The sequence below is a fragment of the Stenella coeruleoalba genome (assembly GCF_951394435.1).
Source record: "Stenella coeruleoalba genome assembly, chromosome: 5".
NCBI classification, from domain to species: domain Eukaryota; kingdom Metazoa; phylum Chordata; class Mammalia; order Artiodactyla; family Delphinidae; genus Stenella; species Stenella coeruleoalba.
The window spans coordinates 77,823,224-77,844,299 of NC_137150.1; the positions used below are offsets into that span (position 1 = coordinate 77,823,224).

The 21,076-nt window shown below is 35.7% G+C and overlaps 1 protein-coding gene across 2 annotated transcripts in view; it reads right to left on the reverse strand.

Annotated features, from left to right (window-relative positions):
• The window catches only part of STXBP5L (syntaxin binding protein 5L), a 369,562-nt gene that overhangs the window by 16,308 nt on the left and 332,178 nt on the right, over window positions 1-21,076 (reverse strand). For both annotated transcript variants that reach the window (XM_079922719.1, XM_079922720.1), the window contains 2 exons: window positions 9,786-9,956; window positions 7,308-7,547 (listed from right to left, as the gene is read on the reverse strand). In XM_079922719.1, the coding sequence (XP_079778845.1) occupies window positions 7,308-7,547; window positions 9,786-9,956 (411 nt within the window). The remainder of the gene's footprint in view (window positions 1-7,307; window positions 7,548-9,785; window positions 9,957-21,076) is intronic.

The window sequence follows — 21,076 nt, forward strand, 5'->3', positions numbered from 1 at the left end:
ATATATTCTCCAGCCATATCCAGCTACACAGATACAGAAATAAAGTAGGTAGAATTAAATTTAACCAGGATTGTGATTAACCATATTACGTATGTATGATGTTATGATTTATGATAAATATCTATTTGGTCTTTATTCCTGTTTCTGGCACAGTGCTCTAAAATCCTTGGAATTTCCTGACAAGAGCAACACAGGTGTCTTTCATTTTGTTAATTAGGTGATTGGGGGCCTCACCTAAGGATAGGGGCTTCTTGCCAGGGGAACCAACCAGGTGATCAGAGGGTTAGCACTTTCAGCCCCACCCCCCTACTTTTGGGGCCAAGAAAGAAGCAGGAGATTGAGTTCAATCACCAATGGGCAATGGTTTAATTAATCACACCTGTGTAAGGAAACGTCTATTAAAAACCCAAAAGGTGGGGGTTTGGAGAGCTTCCGGGTTGAGCAGGCAGAGCTGTGGGAGAGAGCTCTTGGAGAAGGCATGGAAGCTCCACGTCCCATCCTACGTTCCTTGCCCTAGGCATCTCTTCCATCGGATGTTCAGCTATATCCTTTTATAGGAAACTGCTAAGCAGTAAGTAAACAGTTTTTTTGATTTCTGTGAGCTGCTGTAGCAAATTAATTGAACCCGAGGAGGAGGTTGTGGAAACCTCAGGTCAGAAGAACAGGTGACTTGGGATTGGCATCTGAAAGAGCGGGAGGGGACAGTCTCATTGGACTGAGAACTTACCCTGTGTGATCTGACACTATTTCCATGTAGATAGTGTCCGAATTGTGTTAAATTGTGGAACACCCAGCTGGTGTCTCAGAGACTTGCTTGTTTGTGGAGAAAACCTCCACTCATCTGGTGTCAGAAGTGTTGTGAGTGTGGTAGTCGTGTGAAAGTAAAGGAAACGCACAGGAGAAACACAGAAGGAGGAAGGACTGGCTTTTTCCCTATACAGGAGGAAAGAACATTGTTTTCTCCATCCCAGCATGCAAAACTGCATTTGTACTATTATCACCTGCGGCTTATTTAAAAGCAAATTCTCAGACTCCATCCCAGACCTACTGAATTAGAAACTCTGAGAATGGTTGTAACAAACCCTCCAAGTGATTCTGATACAGACTAAAGTGATGGCTACTGGGATGGATAATCTTTAGGTGTTTTCTCACTCTAAAATTCAGTGATTTAGTGCTTTAGTTCAAATTTCCGTATCATTGATGAGAATTTGTTGTCAAGACAATCAAGATAAATTAATGTGAAATTAAATTTAAAAAGATAAGTGGGCTTTTCTTTGTTGAGAGATTTTTGATTACTGATTAAATCTCCTTATTAGTTACAGGTCTGTTGAGACTGTCTGTTTCTTCATGATTCAGTCTTGGTCGGTTATATGTTTCTAGGAGTTTATCCATTTCTTCTAGGTTATCCTACTATATTAAGAACTATGTATCTAGATCATTGGATTTTCCCAAAGAAGTACATTCTTTTAATCTCTCCATAAAAGAAGGGAGTCTGGCAAGAGTTTGAATTCATGACAGTAGCATGTGACAAAAGGGTATGTGAAATTTCATTTTTTTGATAGTACCTGTAGAGAATTTTATTTTGCTTTTTTAATTCAATGAATTTTAAAATATCTAAAAATCTTAATAGCTTCCCACGTGTCTAGCTATTAAGGGCTTAGACAGATTCCATGCTTTATTCAGCAGTTTCAAGTGACAGTATATCTACTTTGGGGAAAATAGAATTGCTACAAGCACATTCAATACAACTAGTAATAAGAACTGTAAACAACTAATAGAGCTGCTACCTATAAGTGGAGTGTGTATATTTGTTTTCCTGTATTAAGCTGTGATTATACTTCAGTCAAATACAATCATTATGCTTGAACTATATTCTTACTGTATTAGTTTTTAAGATATAATGCATGAATTTCACAAATATGTTTGAAATATACACATCTTACATGGAAAGGCCCTAACTAAATACTTGCATAGAGCGAAATTTCTCATCAAGGTTTAGACTTAAGATGAAAAACTACATCCTTCTCATTTGATCTCCAGACAAAACCTATTAACTAGTTTCATATTATATCTGTGAGATAGCACATTCACTCATCTATACATTTGCATAAGTTAATTGTTCTTCATCAGAGAGCTAGATTTTAAAGGAATTAAATGCTAGCAAGTAAGTCTGACATAGGGAGTGGGCTGGGAAAAGTCTAGAGTAGAGGGTAAGTCTAGGAGATATTTCTTGTCAGCAGGCAAAGGACAACACAAGAATACTGTAAGAAAAAGAATAAAGGCAAGAAGATCATCTCTGATATACTTTTGCATATGAAAACAAATATATCTAAGCTTAGATGATATGTAAACAAATATATCTAAGCTTAGATAATATGTAATAAAAAACTGAATTAGTAAGTTAAAATCATATCCTTAGTATACAAAAAGGAAAATCTAGAGAAAATGAGGTAAGTCCATCTACACAAATCTTTATCTCTTACATTTTTAATTTTTCTTTATCAGCCCTTCTTTAAGTGAGGCATGTGTTCATGGGTTTTGAGTTTGTGAAACTAAAATATTTTAACCACAATCAAGTTAAACTCCTTTCTCTTTCCACTGTAATTTTTTTCCAGTTAAGTGACATTGTAGTGAATAGGCATTTCAGGAATCTGGACAAGGGGAAATTAAGATGGGGGTACATCTAGAATTTAGTAGACTTATGTACGTGATTCACAATCACTACCATGTCTAGGTTATTGAAAGCCTTTTAGGTATAGGAATGGCTCCTAGGAAAACTCCCACCACCCTGATGCAACTCAGCATTAATCTGACATGGAAGTGCAGGGCTGAAGATCATATTACAAATTATATACTATGTCAATATTAGAAATATATAGATAATGTAGAAGAAACAAGATTTGAAATTTGAAATGTCTGGATCCAAGAGCTAGTCTGTAGAAAATTCTTCCAAATCTTACAGCTCCCAAGAAACTTGATACACGTTTTCCAAAATTTTGGCAACAAACATGAAGTTCATATGATATCCACCAATGATAGATGATTGACAGGTAGCAAAGAGAAAAGGGAAGTGAGGAAATAAGACTGGTTGGACCAGAGAGCTGGTGCTGGGAAGTAGCAGGAAATCAGATTAGAAAGGTAGAACAAAGCTGAGCTTATAGAGATCACTGACTTCCAAGATTTTCAAGAAATTGCTTCTATGGGTAAGTGAAAGGTATCAGAGAATATGGTGTATAGAAATTAGGTGATGAAGACAATATTGTAATAAGACCAGTACAGAGGCAGTAAGTAAAGGGATCAGAAAAGAAACGGAAGTGATGGAAGTCATCTAGGTAGCATCATGGCACTATTAACAGAAATGGGGAGAAGAGCAAGAAGAAATAGTTCGGGGGTAAAGAGAATGAATTTATTATGGAAAATCTTTAGTTTAATCATGAGTTTAAATCTCTAGTTTGATCATGAAGCATGAAAATAATTTTTTTTTACAAAGCAGTGATAGGCACTTCATGTAGCAGGATTGGTAATTACAGAATAATTTGTAGCTGGTAGCACAAAGCGTTACATGGAAATGAAATAGGATTTAAAGTGAGTCTCAAAAAATTAGAGGGGTAGGAAACTTTTGGAGGTTATAAATAAGTTTATGGCATAGATTTTGGTCATGGTTTCATGGATGTGTACTTGTCTCCAAACTCATCAAGGTGTTTACGTTAAATATGTACAGCTTTTTATATGTCAATCATACTTCAATAAAGTGGCTTTAAAATTAGAATCTCAGCAAATTTCTCAAAGAATTACTGTTGGAGAGTAAAATTTCTAGGGGCAGAAGTGTGGAGGGGGAGATGCGACAGAGAAGGGGGAATGTTTGCTGGTGGCGTAATTTTCATTTATCTTCATCTGTATTTGGATTTTTTTACAATTAGAAAATTTAAGCACCAGCGGTTGAGATAAAAAAGCATACCACGTCACAATTTTTTTTTTTGTACAAACAAAAACCCCACAGATCTAGGAAGTCTTTTCCAGCTCCTTAACATGGTTGTAAGGCCCTCTAATCTTCCCCTGCCTGCTTTTCCAGCCTCAACTAGCACCATTCTATCTCTAGGCTTTGGCTGTGCCATGCTCTTTTTTACCTCTAGGTTTTTACTCATGCTGCTTTAAATTACTCTTAAACATCAGTACTATGCACAGCTCCCTTCCAAACCGGTCCCATTTCAGATGGCTGCTGTGTTAGAGAGGTCTTCCCCAAACCCCCGCCTCCTATGCTGCACAGTATTCTTTACTTTCCTGATTGTAATTTTCTGTTTACTTTTGTTCTTCCCTACATATAATCTGGGAATAAAGATCATTCTGTGTCCTGATCACCATTGTATCCCCAGTGACTAATTAATTAGTATGAGCTTGGGAAATGTATGTTGAATGAATGGATGAATAAATTTCAAAATAGATTGTATTCAACTTTGAGGAAATTGCTAGACTCAGATAAATTTTGCTAGGCCAACTGATAAAAGGTAATTTAACAATGTTTTGATGGGAAGAATGCCTTCAGAGCCTGAGAACATGTCACCCACTTTAGCACTGGCAACAGAAGAGGGAGATGCCTCCGATTCCAAACCTTTAAAAATGGTTCCCATAATCTAGAGCAGTACCGATAGGGCAGGGACTAGTGGAACAGTGGAGACTAGTGGAGAGTAGATACTGGAAAGAAGGTGAAGAAGGAGTCAGGAAGTGAGATGTGAGGAAGAGGGGACAAGTTTTCTACTTTAAATTTGAATTGGCTTTCTGTCATCTCTATAGTTTTTCTTTTTCTTTCTTTTTTAAGTTCTATCAGACTATTCCACTTGCAACCCTTTCTTGTTGTAGTATGTATTGATTGATTGCTGCGTCAGGTCTTAGTTGTGGCACCCGGGATCTTGTTGCAGTGCGCGGGTGTGCTGGCTTCTCTCTCTAGTTGTGGTGCACAGGCTCCAGAGCACGTGGGCTCTCTAGTTGTGGCACTCGGGCTCTCTAGTTGTGGCACATGGGCTCAGTAGTTGCGGCACGCGGGCTTAGTTCCCCGCAGCACGTGGGATCTTAGTTCCCTGACCAGGGATCGAACCAGTGTCCCCTGCATTGCAAGACGGATTCTTAACCACTGGACCACCAGGGAAGTTCCTCTATATTTTCTTATGAAACTCCACCTTCCTTTTTCTTTTTATTGTCATAAATTATGGCTTCCAATTAGGCTATTTCTCTTTCAGTGGTTAATTATAAAACAGATCTGAACCTAGACTCATAGTTTCCTCCCTTACAGGTACTGCTTAATAGACTTAATATTTTTAGAGCAATCTTAGGTTTACAGAAAATTGAGCAGATAGTACAGAGAGTTCCCATATGCCCCCTTTGTCCTTTCCTGTTATTAAGGTCTTGTATTAGTGTGGTACATTCGTTACAACTGATGAAGTGATACTGATATATTAACTAACATCTTGAAAGAATGGAATACTGACATAGAAACTTGAAGATAGCTTCTCATTATCTCTCTTTAATGGATAAGGAAAAAGTACGCAAATATTTATGAACCAGATGCCAGAATATTAAGTTAAATATATACTTATTTTGTATTTTGCCATCATTTTAAGTCTAATTGCTAAGAATGTTGAAGAACTTTCTTATAGTACTGAGAGATCCATTAAATTAGTTCCAGACACTTGTTTATTTCTATGCTTGTGGCATAGAAAACCACATTCGTTAGAAAATCTCTTATTAGAAAACTGTCTTTCACTCACAGTTGTAAACTTGTGTATACAGGAGTTTGATTTTTACCTTTAAATTTGATGAATACATGGCATATATTAGGTATCCAATCTGTATACAAATTTATTGAGTTAAATAATGGATTGAATTAATACTTAAAAATTCATTTTGACCTTACTGATCTGGCTCTCTCTCAACCAGTATAAGAGAATTATACATATTTCCTTAAAATTAGAACTATAATAAAAGATATTTTCTTATTGTGAAATATGTTTACAATTAAAATCTAGTGATCCTAACAGATTAACTTTTAAAATATGGTGCATGTTATGGGCTGCATTTTGTCCTCCCCCACGCCAAATTCATATGTTGAAGGCCTAAACTCCATTGACTTAGAATGTGACCATATTTGAGACAGAGCCTTTAAAGAGGTGATTAAATTAAAATGAGGCTGATAGGGCGGGCCCTCATCCAAACTGTCAAATGCCTTTCCAAGAAGAGGTTAGGAAACATGGGGAGACACCAGGGGTACAAGCACACAGAGGGACAGCCACGTGAGAATATGGTGAGAGTGTGGCCAACTGCAAGCCAAGTAGAGAAGCCTCAGAAGAAACCAGCCCTGCCAACACCTTAATCTTGGGCCTCCAGAAGTGTGAGAAAATAAACTTCTGTTTTTTAAGCCATACACACACAAAATACAATATGTTTATCTGAATTTGCCTCACTAGTAGAGAGCTGACTGTTCTACCTACAGTAAGTTACAATCCATCTATATGAATTTAGCATACCAGTTAACAAAGAAAACAGAACTCTATCTAACTTACCATGCCATATATGTGTTCTTTTAAAATAAAATCCCTTATCCTATATATTAATAAAATTATTTTTACTTAAGAAATGTTTTTCAGATAACTTTTACTCTCTTTTCTATATATGAAAAAGCTATTGATCAGAATAAATTTTAAAATACTCAAAGGAATAACAGGAGGAATCACACATCTCTTTAAAAGGAAAAAGACAAGTCAAGTAGGAAGAGAATACAACATATACTTTAGCAACAATACTCATAACGTGGGTCAAATTCTCTAGGTACTAGGATAAAAAGGGAAGAAATTGTGTGGCATGGCTTCAAAACAAGATGGGCACAGATTATCAATGAATTCAGAAAGCCACGTCAAGTCAGACTGCTTCCAACTTAATCATCTGAGTTCTTTAAGGATGATGTAAAACACTCATAGGCTCTGATCTGGCATGTAACTTTGGAGAAATGCTTCAATTCATTAAAAATTTTAAACTTTCGCTTTAAGGCTTTCCTAAATGCTTTTCAGAAACTTATTTCCCAAGGCATTGTTTAGGTTGGGAGTTCCACAATTTATTACCATAGAAATGGTTGACTATTTCACCCTGCAAGTAAGCTGCAATACTTGGGATAGTATATGATTTATAAAATTCTTAATAGTTCCTATTATACAGAATACTTAAATCTTTGCTCCAGATCAATACAAATTAAATGTTTTAAAATACCATATATTTAAATTTGAAAAAGTAGCAATGAAGGAATAAATAAAAACTCTTACCACTTGGCAATACCATGACTGGCTCTGTAAATCTTTGTTCATCTGCTGAAGGTAGGTTTAGGGAGATGATTAACACCATTCCCAGACTAGTTCCAACAAACAAACAAGGGGAGATAGTACAGTCATTTTTCCGAACAAAGGACTCCATGAAGTATAGTGCTGTAATCGCTTCTTTAGAATCTTTGTCAATACTGGAGATGCTAGAACTTCTCGAGCGATTATAGGAATTTTCTCGACTTTCTATGGGAATTTAAAAACCAAAAATTTAGTTTTAGTGTGTTTCCAGAACAAGTAAAGTCAAACTTAGTAACTGAAAACCAAAATTATGGGGGAGAAGTAGAACTTGATTCGTTGTTAACTGATCTGTAAGGCAGTTTATCCAGTTCACCAGCTTATTTTGAAGATGAAGAGACAAGTCCAGAAGTGTAAATCATAAACTTAGGAAGAGCTGGAACTAGACCTTGAGTCTCCAGAGATCCAGTCCACTGTGTTTTTCTCTCTACCTCACCTCACAAGTTAGTTGAAATTCTCTAATCTAGAAAAAAAAGATGTTTAGTCTGAATAGTTAAGGTTACAAGAACTTCTGGTGCAGTTTTAATTATGTTTCCCTCCTATCTCTCAATTGTTGGAAGTACTTCTAATGATTTCTTGACAATTCCCACTTACTGACAACATTGTGGCTACTTACCTGAAGGGTCACAAATGTTCTGTGGTAAATACATTCCTCTGAGTTTGTTATATTTGGAGTAATTAAAATTGTAAAAATTGAACTATTTATATTTACACCAAGACTAAAGAGCAAATGTTATCTCCCTGAACTAGTTACAAGCTGCCTACTTTGAATGCAAATACAGTCTTGGCTTTGCCTAGGGCCAAATACAGAGTCCTAGACAATGCCACCCCACCAATAATCTTTCTGAGAGGGCTTCAGCCCACTTAAAGGAAACAAGGTGGTTTCAGGTTCTCCTGCTCATCAACTCTTACACATGTGTAACACTCCAACAAGCAGAAACTCACCACCTCAGGTAAATATTAGGAAGGTTGTATTGTTCATATAATCACTCCAGAGTACAAGTTCCTCATATTCCTCTTTCTACTGCCTTCCCTCTCCTTTCCTTTTTGATAGGTATAAGTGTGACTCATTTTTATAAAAAGAGATAATATAATATATAAATAAAATAATATACAATAAAACCAAATATAAGTTCCCCAGACTATCCCTTTTTCTACAAACCAAAATATAATATTCCTAATTTCCCCCTTCTATCCCTCAGCAAGTTTATACAAATAATTGTTTGTAATAGAATTTAGATCTGAGAGGGAGCTTGGAAATAATCTATATATTTTACAGATTTGGAGACAGAGACATAGAGTTAAGTAATTTTCCCAGAATCAACAAGTTAGAGGCAGAAAAGTCTAAAACTCAAAATTCCCAATTCAATCCAGTGATTAAAAGTACTACTTCCTTTATAACCTTTACATTTTGCTTCCATTATAACATTCCTAGCTAATGTTTCTAGGTTGCTATTCATAGGCACCTGTGAGAGAAGATCATCTGGACCAAATTTAGTACGGCATAGTGTTAAAGGAAAAAACTAAAAATTTTCTTTTTTTACTTGGCCAAGCTGCATGGCATGTGGGATCTTAGTTCCCCAACCAGGGATCGAACCCACGCTCCCTCCAGTGGAAGTGCAGAGCCTTAACCACTGGACCACCAGGGAAGTCCCTAAAAATTTTATTTTAAAAATTTGAAGAATAATATAGATCATTACTACCAAGTTTTTTGAGGGGTGGTAATGGTGAATTACTTTATAGCATAGAATTACCATAGCATATTCCTAAGATTATTTTTTCCTATTTCTAGTCCCAAAGCTTTTTATCAGCAAGACAATAGCAGCAGTTACAGGACTCCCGTGTGTGTGTGTGTGTGTGTGTGTGTGTGTGTGTGTGTGTGTGTCTTAATTTTAGGCCTTCTGGCTCTTGTGCTTTACTCCCTGCCCCTAACAGTAATTCCATAAGTAAGCAAATAATCTTCCCTTTTTCAAACATACGAAGATGAGATTGCAAACTTTAGAATTTAATGTCTTCCCTTTTTCTTGGTCACATTCACTTAACAGTTGAGGAAACTAAGGTTATAAGACATTAAATAACTATCTACAGATAGAGACACTAAGAGGCTTACCATTGAGATGGAAAGAAACTGGGAGTGCAGATTAAGACATAGGTCTCACTTTGTACAGAGGAGGTGAAAGCCTACTCATAAACAGCCATTCTGGTTTTAGAGATGAAAGAGGTGTAGTGAGGAATGGATTTGGAGTCATGGCCACGGCTCGACCAGGTTCTCAGCTGCTCACTGTCTAGCTGACCATAGTTTTTCAGATCTTTCACACCTGACCACCATCCCTTATCCTCCAGCTCCTGTTACTGTGGTATGTCAAATTTTAATTGTATCCACAAAAATTTGTATGTTTAACCTACCTTCTGTTGTAACTGGCAAAGAAATCTCCATGCAAGCAGCTGACTGTGCTTTTCGAAATGGTGGTCTTCCAGGACCCCAGCGATTTACTTTTGAAACATCAGCACTGGAAAGACGTTTTCCAGAACTGCAACTCTGAGAAGTTGGACTTGTGCAGTGTCCATTTACATGATCTGTACCAAGAGGAAGAAGGCAGCATAAATATCATAATTAAATCTTAATATAAAGGAATCTAAGTGTGTAGATTAATAAATGAAGAGAATTCCTTTTTTCAAAACATATAAAGATGGCTAAGTCCGTGCTATTTTAGTATTTAGTCACAATTTCAATTTTGCCAAAGTATTTAGCCAAATTTTTCATGATATTTATTAAATATAAGATTCGTTTTTAAAATTTGACTAGTTAACATAGTTTAAAATTTATTCTATGTCCTCATTATGTATTCTGCCATTTAATAGCAATACAAAATAGGTTATAGTATTAGACTTTCTTTTGCATAATTTTTTTTTTTTTTTTGCTGTATGCGGGCCTCTCACTGTTGTGGCCTCTCCCGTTGCGGAGCACAGGCTCCGGACGCGCAGGCTCAGCGGCCATGGCTCACGGGCCCAGCTGCTCCGCAGCATGTGGGATCTTCCTGGACCAGGGCACGAACCCATGTCCCCTGCATCGGCAGGCAGACCCTCAACCACTGCGCCACCAGGGAAGCCCTGTTTTACTATTTTTTTAAAATGAGTTAACATTTATTGAATACTTAAATGCTAGGTATTTTATACACATTATTCATTTAATCTTCACAACAACTATGCAAGGTAGGTGCTTTATTATCCTGATTTTTGCAGGTGAGGAAAATGAAGGTCAGAATAAAGGGTTCAGAAAATCATCTAATATTACATAAGTAGTATTCATGGAGACAGGATTCTAATCCAGATTTTTCTCACTTAGTGTCTATATGCTTAAAAACTAGGCCACAGGGTCAGCTAAAATATTTGGTAAGGAGTAGCAATTTTGATGGCATATTTCGTAGGGTTTAGGAATAGCCTGTATAATGTACATTGAGATCCAAGCCCTTTGGGACCAGTCATCTTCCATATTAACCTAGATCTCTGAAATCAGATTTCCTGAATGGAAAGGCACAAGTATCACACGATGAGTTAGCTAGGGGGAAGCAGAAGTCAAGAGCTCTAGCCCTCCTTTGCTAACAAATCTAGTCTTATAAATAGGAAGAACACTGAGGGCAATAGCTGCCAGTAACAAAGACTTAGAGTGACTACTTTGGAGGTACAAATTGCCCCCCTCTGGGCATACCAGTTAGGAAAAGTTGCCCCTTCCACAGGTGTGAAGCCTTGTTCTAGGGCTTATCCAGAGTAATGTGGGATGGATTACAGTCCTCTTCACGTTCTCTTATCTAGGTACAAAAGTATATAGCAGAGCTCTGAGAACAGTAAAATTTGTTCACTTAGCCAGGACTCTGGACTTGCTAAGCCAAGGTCCCTGCCTATCTATTACCATCATTTGGTGGCTGTTTCATGTGAATATTGTTTCATTTGAGCTCATAATAGGGCAGTATCAATTATTAGATTACTCAATATGCTGGTCTTTTTTTCCCCCTACCCACTGTATGGCCACATTTTCCCCAGCTCCTCATGATTGACTCATGAGGTCTGGCTGAAATTACTATACATGGGTAGCCCAGAGTTTTTGGCCATATTCTTCTGTTTTCAATAGGGCTGATTAACTTAAAGGATTTTTTTTGTTGTTGCTAAAAATTTTTAAATATATGGAAGTTAATTTGCTTTAATTTTTTTAAAACCACAGTAAATATTCAAGATAGATATGAGTAGATACAAAACACTTATAAAGAAATTTGGTTATAGCCCGGACACAGTCATTCTGGAAATTTATGATAAAGAAATAATGCTAAATACAAAAGAGAAACAAAAACCTCTATTGATAAAATTATTCAGTATAGTTTAAGTTATAGATAAAAATTGGAAACCAGCTCTCCTTTACAATTTAGCATAAACTTTTAGGTACACTGTGGTATATATTACATAACAGAGTATTATAATCTTTAAACATGTTTTTGAAATGCTTGTTGAAACTTATAAAATATCTATGATGTGTTTCGCTTAGCTCTTGTTGCATAAAAACCACTCCAAATGTTAATAATGTAAAATAACAATCATTTTATTATGCTTACAGATTCTGTGGGCAAGGACTTAGACTAAGGCAAGGTGGGGATATTATATCCATGATGTCTGTGGCATTAGTCAGGAATGCTTGAATGGCTAGGGGCTTGGAATCTTTTCGAGGCTTCTTTTTTTTTTTTTTTTTTAAGAAGATGTTGGGGTTAGGAGTTTATTATTTATTTTTGCTGTGTTGGGTCTTCGTTTCTGTGTGAGGGCTTTCTCTAGTTGTGGCAAGCGGGGGCCACTCTTCATCGCGGTGCGCAGGCCTCTCACTATCGTGGCCTCTTGTTGCAGAGCACAGGCTCCAGACGCACAGGCTCAGTAGTTGTGGCTCACAGGCCCAGTTGCTCCGTGGCATGTGGGATCTTCCCAGACCAGGGCTCGAACCCGTGTCCCCTGCATTAGCAGGCAGATTCTCAACCACTGCGCCACCAGGGAAGCCCCTTTTGGAGGCTTCTTTACTCACATGGCCTGGGCTAGAATGATGCAAAGGTTGAGCTCAGTTGGGACTGTCAATGGTGCCTTCTTTAGAAGGCTTGGGCTTCCTCATAGCATGGTGGCCATTTTTACATAGTGGCTCAGGGCTTCAAAATGTCTGGCAAGTGATTTTGAAAATGGGATGGAAGCAATATTTATGCTGCTTTGGTGTTATTGCAATGGAGATTTTACTTTGTTTTGTTTTTGGAAGCAACATTCCAGTGTCCAGTCACAAGCTTTCTGTATGTCAAGAGGCAGTTGTAGTAGAACGCTGATCTTATAACAATGTGCTCTTCAGTTCAACAATTGATCGGCAGTAGTCTTCTGATTCTGTTTCTAACAGTAGCAAAGTTGTCTGCTTCCCTGGTATGTCTGTTTGGTGGCCTTATTCTGAAAGTCATACCTGTAGGCCAAGCTTAGAGTTTACGTCTCCATCTTTCAATGACTTGATAAGCACCTAGTTTCTTGTATTAAGTCACTTTCTGCATAATATAAATGGAATGGTTTGTTTCCTACAACTGCTTCCTGATTACAATGATGTTTTATCTCAGCTGTAGTGCTCTATGCCATTTAGAGAAAATTCAACATTCTAAAAAATTCAACCTTAAAACAATAAGCAGATTAGAGCAAATGGGAAATTGTTATTCTTTATTTTACAGAAAGATTCTCAAATCTAAAAAAATTACAAGTTTCTTTAAATTAGCTGATTCTCTTGTATCTTTAAATCAGTATTTGATTTATTGTATATATTATATAGAGTAAGGTACAATAGTGATTTACTGAAAAATGGCTTATTGACTCCAGTTGAAATTGTTTTTAACATAGTCCTTGCCAAAGCTTTATAGTAGTATGTAAATGAAGATTTAATTTAATACTTGATACACTAGTCTTGTTAAACTTTTTAATATACCATACGATTCCTAGAAAATGAGAATTAGTATTATGCCTATGCCACAGAGGGTGATTCTATGGTGAAATAAATGTTCAACATAATACTAAATCAAAATAAGTATTGGATTTTAAAATTCATGAAAACAAATGAAATAAAAAGGCTTTGCTTTGAACTATATAAAATGTTGCCAGTATCAAACAGTTAGTTAAAATATATGAAAACCCACATAACTTTACCCTTGCTTACTTTTATAGTTCAGAGGTAACTCTTCTTTCCCTCCCTCCCTTATTATTTTTTTTGATTTGAATTTTATTTTATTTTTTTATACAGTAGGTTCTTATTATCTATTTTATACATATTAGTGTATATATGTCAATCCCAATCTCCCAGTTCATCACACCAGCACCCCAATACCTTTGCCCATTTTTTAAATCAGATTGTTTGATTTTTGTTACTGAGTTGTATGACCTCTTTATATAGTTTGAATATTATCCCTTATAAGATATATGATTTGCAAATATTTTCTCCCATTCTGTAGGGTGACTTTTCATTTATTGATGGTTTCATTTGTTGTGCAGAAGCTTTTTTAGTTTGATGTAGTTTAATTTTGCTTTTAGTGTCAAATCCAAAAAAAATAATGCTAAGACTGATGTCAAAGAGCATAATGCCTATGTTTTCTTCTAGAAGTTTTAAGGTTTCAGGTCTTACATTCAAGTCTTTAATCCATTTTGAGTTGCTTTTCTGTATGGTGTAAAACAGAGGTTAAGTTTCATTCTTTTGCATGTGGCTGTCCAGTTTTCCCAGCACCAGAATATTTTGAAAGAGAATACTTTCCCTATTGTATACTCTTGGCTTCTTTGTTGTAAATCAATTGACGATATATGCATAAATTTATTTCTGGGATCTCTCTTCTGTTCCATTGATCTGTGTCTGTTTTTGTGCCAATACCATATTGTTTTGATTGCTATAACTTTGAAACAGTTTGAAACCAGAAAATGTGATGCCTCTAGCTTTGTTCTTCTTTCTCAAGATTGCTTTGACTCTTTGGGGTCCTTCGTGGTTCCATACAAATTTTAGGATTGTTCTATTTCTGTGAAAAATACCACTGGAATTTTCATAGGGGGTTGCATTAAATCTGTATGGACGTTTAAAAAATATTAGTTCTTCCAATCCATGAGCACAGAATATCTTTCCATTTATTTGTGTTTTATTCAGTTTCTTTCATTAACATCTTATTTTCAGTGTCTAGATCTTTCAACTCCCCAGTAAAATCTATTCCTGGATATTTTATTCTTTTCTTAATTTCTCTGATAATTTGTTGTTGGTGTATAGAAAGGTAATTGACTTTTTTGTTTGTTTGTTGCGGTATGCGGGCCTCTCACTGTTGTGGCCTCTCCCATTGCGGAGCACAGGCTCCAGACGCGCAGGCTCAGCGGCCATGACTCACGGGCCCAGCCGCTCTGCGGCATGTGGGATCTTCCCGGACCGGGGCACGGACCCGTGTCCCCTGCATCGGCAGGCGGACTCTCAACTACTGCACCACCAGGGAAGCTGGGCAATTGACTTTAAAAAATTTTTTTTTTGGTACGCGGGCCTCTCACTGTTGTGGCCTCTCCCGTTGCGGAGCACAGGCTCTGGATGCGCAGGCTCAGCGGCCATGGCTCACGGGCCTAGCTGCTCCGCAGCATGTGGGATCTTCCCGGACCGGGGCACGAACCTGTGTCCCCTGCATTGGCAGGTGGACTCTCAACCACTATGCCACCAGGGAAGCCCGCAATTGACTTTTATATATTGATTTTCTATCTTGGAATTTTGCTGAATTTGTTGATTAGTTCTGACAGTTTTTGGTGGAGTCTTTGTGGTTTTCTGTAAAGATTATGTCATCTGCAAATAGAGAAAGTTTTACTTCTTCTATTCTGATTTGGATGCCCTTTATATTTCTTGCCTTATTGCTCTGGCTAGAACTTCCAGTATTATGTTAAATGAAAGTGGCAAGAATGGGCATCCTTGTCTTATTCCTGATCTTGGAGGAAAAGCTTTCAGCTTTTCACTTCTAAGTACGGTGTTAGTTGTGGCCTTGTCAATTTATGGTCTTCAGTATGTGTTGAGGCCCATTCCCTCTATGCTCTCTTGGTTGTGAATTTTTATTAAAAACAGATACTGAATTTTGTCAAACGTTTTTCCTGCATCTATCAAGATGATCATATAATTTTTCTTCATTTTGTTAATATGATATATCACATTAATTTGCATATGTTGAAACATCCTTTCATCCCTGGAATAAATTCTACTTGATCATAAGATCCTCTTAATGTACTGCTGAATTTGGTTTGATAATATTTTGTTGAGGATTTTGTATCTATGTTCATCAGTGATATTAGCCTGTTATTTTCTTCTCTTGTAGTGTCCTTTTCTGGTTTTGGTATCAGGGTAATATTGGCCTTGTAAAATGAGTTTGGAAGTGTTCCCTCCTCTTTATTTTTTGGAAGAATTTGAGAAGGAGTGTTGTTAATTCTTTTAATGTTTGGTAGAATTGACCAGTGAAGAGGTGTTTGATTACTAATTTAATCTCTTTACTAGTAACTGGTCTGTTCAGATTTTGTATTTCTTCATGACTTGGTCCCAGAAGGTTGTATCTAAGAATTGATCTATTTCTTCTAGGTTCTCCAAATTGTTGGCATACAATTTCTCATAGTAGAATGTTACGATTCTTTGTATTTTTGTGGTACCAGTTGTAACGTCTCCTCTTTCATTTCTGACTATTTATTTTAGTCCTCTCTTCTTTGAATCTGGCTAAAGGTTTGTATATTTTGTATTTTCAAAAACCAGCTCTTTGATCTTTTCTACTGTCTTTTTAGTCTCTATTTCATTTATTTCTGTTCTGATCTTTATTTCCTTCCTTCTACTAATTTTGGGCTTCATTTGTCCTTCTTTTTTCCAGTTCCTGAGGTATATTGGGTTGTTTGAGATTTTGTTTCTTAATGTAGGCACTTATCACTATGAACTTCCCTCTTAGAACTGCTTTTGCTGCATACCGTAAGTTTTGTTATATTGTATTTCCATTTTCATTTGTGTCAAGAGATTTTTAATTTTTCTTTTGATTTCTTATTTGACACATTAGTTGATTTTCTGTCTGGATGAACTGTCATTTGATGAAATTGGGATATTCCCCTACTATTTCTACTGTTGTCTATTTCTGCCTCTATAACTCTTAATATTTATTTATTTATTTTTGAGTTGGGCTGGCCAAAAAGTTCATTCAGGTTTTTCCATAAGCTGTTACGGGGAAAACCCAAATGAACTATTTGGCTAACCCAATAAAACCATTCAAGCCACTCTTTGTCTTTTCATTGAATAATTTAGTCCATTTGTATTTAGAGGAACTATTGATAGGTATGAACTTACTGCCATTTTGTTAATTGTTTTCTGGCTGTTTATAAGTGCTGTTTCTTTCTTTTCTTGCTCTCTTCCTTTGTGATTGGATGCTTTCCTGTAGTGGTATGATTAGATTTCCTTTCTCTTTTATGTATATAATACAAGTTTTTGCTTTGTGGTTACTTTGAGGCTTATATAAACCATTATTTTAATTCCTTAAAACTTGATGTATTTTTTGACACATAACATTGTACCTCTGTGTCCATGGGTTCCACATCCATGGATTCAACCAACCACGGAACCCTCAGGTATGGAGGGCCAACCATACTATGACATTTTATAGAAAGGACTTGAGCATCTGCAGATTCTGGTATCAGCATGGAGTCCTAGAACCAATCCCCCAGTGATACCAAGGAACAACTGTATTAGTTTTAGGTATACAAACATATTTATAACAGTCTGTTTTAAGTTCATAACAACTTAAGTTCAAATGCATTCTGAAGCTGTATATTTTTACCCTCCCTCCCAAATTTTGTATTTTTGGCATCATAATTTACATCTTTTTATCTTGTGTATCCTTTAAGAAATTATTTTAGCTATAGTTATTTTTACTACTTTTGTCTTTTAGCCTTCATACTAGATTTATAACTGATTTACCCACCTCCATTACAACATTAGATTATTCTTAATTCTACTATATATTTACTTAGTGAGATTTATACTTTCATATGTTTTCCTGTTACTAATTAACACCCTTTTGTTTCAAATTAAAGAAATCCCTTTAATAACTTTTTCAAGGCCAGTCTAGTGGTGATGAACTCTTTCTGCTTTTGCTTGTTTGGAAAACTCTTTATCTCTACTTCAATTCTGAAGAACAACTTTTCTGGGTAGAGGTTACTTATTTGGCAGGTTTTTTTCCTTCTTTTAGCACTTTGAATATATCATGCCACTCCATGATGGCCTACAAATTTTCTGCTAATCTGCTAATAGTCTTATGGGAAATTCCATTGTAGATAACAAGTTGTTTTTCTCTTGTTACTTTTAAGGTTCTGTCCTTGTCTTTAACTTTGGACAATTATGTGTCTTGATATAGGCCTCTTTGGATTTATCTTATTTTGAACTTTCTGGGCTTCCTGGATCTAGATGTCTGTTTCCTTCCCCAGATTACGGAAGTTTTCAGCCAGTATTTCTTCAAATAAGTTTCTTCCTTTTCTCTTTCTTCTCCATCTGGGATCCCTATAATGCAAATACTGGTCCACTGGATGTTGTCCTATAAGTCCCCTAAGTAATCTTCACTCTCTTTTTTTTTCTGATTATATGTAATCCACTCTCCTGTCTTACAGTTCACTGATCCTTTTCTGCTCCATCCAGTCTGTTGAATGCCTCTATTTTTCTGTGCAGTTATTGTATTCTTCAGGTTTGTGATTTCTTTTTGGTACTTTCATATATTTTCTATCTCTTTGTTTAAATTCATTGTTCAATGCATTGTTCTTATTTTGAACACTTTATCAGGTAAGTCACTTATCTCTGTTTCACTAAGTTCTGTTTCTGGAGTTTACCTTTTTCTTTTGTTTGGATTATGTTCCTCCTTCTTTGTTTTCCTTGTGTTGGTTTCTACACAATAGACAAAGCTGTGGCCTCCCCCAGGCTTGATGGAGTGGCATTTTACAGGAGGTGACCCTTAGCATTCAGCCTGGCATGAGCTCTTGGTAGTCTCTAAATCCTTTGTGATTGTCCAAGCTCATTTTTGTTCTTAGTGGCTCCCAGTATTTGAGAGTATGCCAAGACCTGTTTCCGCATGGGTATTTTCTCATTCATCCAATGTTTAGAAGTTAATCAGCTACTTCTGGACATCTTTCAGAGGAAATTGCTCCATTTAGAGCTTTAGATTTGGTGTATCAGTGGGAGGAGGTGAGTTCAAAAGTCTGCTATGTTGTCATCTTGGACCATAACTTGAAATAACAAAAAATTGTAACATTAAAACACCAGTATATCCTGATTGATGATGAAGAAGCAAACTGACACCTTACCCTGCACCACATAAGTAAGTGTTCACTTCAAGTCCCATGTTAAGAGTGGGAAGAGTGTGTGTGTGTGGGTGAACCCACAGTGTATGCTGAGAAACAAATAAGAAAGAAGTTAGTCTATCTAAATAGTCTCCAAAGAGATGAAATCTTGTGTTGCTAAATTGCTCATTGCTTAACAAAATGTTGTAATTCCTGAAATTTGCAAAACTAATGTCTAAAGATATAATAATCATGTGGGTAAAATCATCCCCCCTCTCCCAGTATGAACAAATTTACCTCAACTTTGAAAAAGCTTATGAGTTTTTTGTTTCTTTGAAACACCTGCTGTAATTTACATTCAGTGAGCCAGTTCTTCAAATTCTGAACTTCCTTGTAAAACACTTGCAAACCAATAATCACTTCTTAATGTTTTTGTGTCTGAATATTCCTTTCACAATGAACTGTACATACAGTATATATTTTCTAAGTCATGTGAAAACTTATAATGAATAATTTGAATCTATTCCTTTTGAGGGGGAAATATCCTAATACGTTGAGTTTAAATTGTTTGGTTAAAAAGATTAAGACTGAGTTTTATTATTGTATATACTATGCAATGTTATGCTCTAACAGTGTTCTCTGGATACTGTAGTATCCATCTCCAATTTACTTTTCTTTAAAATAACTTTTAATTTTAAAATTCTAGCTTAATTCCCTCAGAGTCCCACCTCCCATTTAGACAGAGTGTTAACATTTTCTTTGAGTATCCTTCCAGAATTAATCTAATCATTTTTCAAAAGAAGTGGAAGCACATTTCACAATATTTTGTACCTTAGTATTTTTTCCATTTCACACTGTGCCTTGGAGGCCATTCCATATAGATATACATAATTGTTTTTAGTATAGTATAATAGTTTACAAAGGAAAAAAGTATCCATTTTTAGGGCTATATAACAATTAATTTGACTATTTTCTTATTAATGAACATTAGGCTTTCAGCATTTACTATTTCAAAACAAACTTTAATGACCGTAGTAATACTTCTTTGTACACATGCACGATTATATCTGTAGAATGAATTCTCAGAATTGAAATTGCTTGGCAAAAGAATATGCATTTTAAGTTTTGATTGCAAATGGTTTCCAAAAATGGTTAACCAATTTACATTCACACCAACAGTATATGAGAACTCCAGTCTCCCAACATTTTCACTAACATTTTGCTTTATACAATTCTTTGATATTTGTTGATCTAATAGAAAAAATACTGTTTTAATATTCATTTCTTTAATAATGAGTGTTGGACACCTTTTTATTCTAAAGACACTTATATTTCTTTGTGAACTACCAGTACTTAACCTTTGTAAATTTGTCCAGTGTTTTCTTCCATTTCTTGTTTATGTATGAGCACTTTGCACATTATAGAAACTAGTCTTATTTGTCAAGTTATTGCAGACTGTCATTTGTATTTTTTCTATATTTGTATATAATCAAATTTATCAACTTTTTTGTTTTGTTTTTACATGGGTATTGAATTTTATGCCATCTTTAGCAAAGCCTAAATATTTCTCATGTTTTCTTCTAGCACTTTTCATGGTTTTTCTCTATACATTTATATTTTTATCATCTAGAATTTATTTTGGCTTAAGGAGATTACTTTTCTGATGCCCGGTTACTCATCCCCAAAACATTTATTAAATGACCTATCTTTATTTATTGAATGGCCTACCTGATTTTCAAGACTACTTATTTACAATGACAAAATTTATGTATGCATTTGGGTCTCTTTCTGAATTTTCTGCTTTGTTCTACTGATTGAACTTTCTATACATCAGTACCAAAATTGGTATAATTATTAGTAGATACATAATATATTTTAAACAGTAATTTAATACTGTATTTAACTATCTGGTGGGGCTAGACCAGATAGTTATGACTTGTTTTTCAGAATTTTCCTGGCTATCTTACATGTTGACATTTTCAGATGAATGTTAAAATCACCTTTTACTCCTCTGAAAAATCAGTAGATTTTTCTACTGTTATTTTCAGTAGAATTATTTATTTCTAAAGTATAAAATGTACACCAATTTCAAGTCTTCTTATCCAAAAGGAAGAAAGCAATGTATGTCTTATCATTAATTCAAGTCCTTTAAATGTTCTTTAATAGAGGTTAAAATCATTTTCACATAGATCCTATGGATTCAAGTTTATTACTACATATTATCTTTTTGATAGCATTATAAACGTGGTTTTCCCCATTTTAAAGTTGATGTTTGTTTATTTACTACTGGGGTATGAATCTGTAATCAGCCACATCACTGAATACTCACTCTATTTTTATTAGTTTTCAGTTGA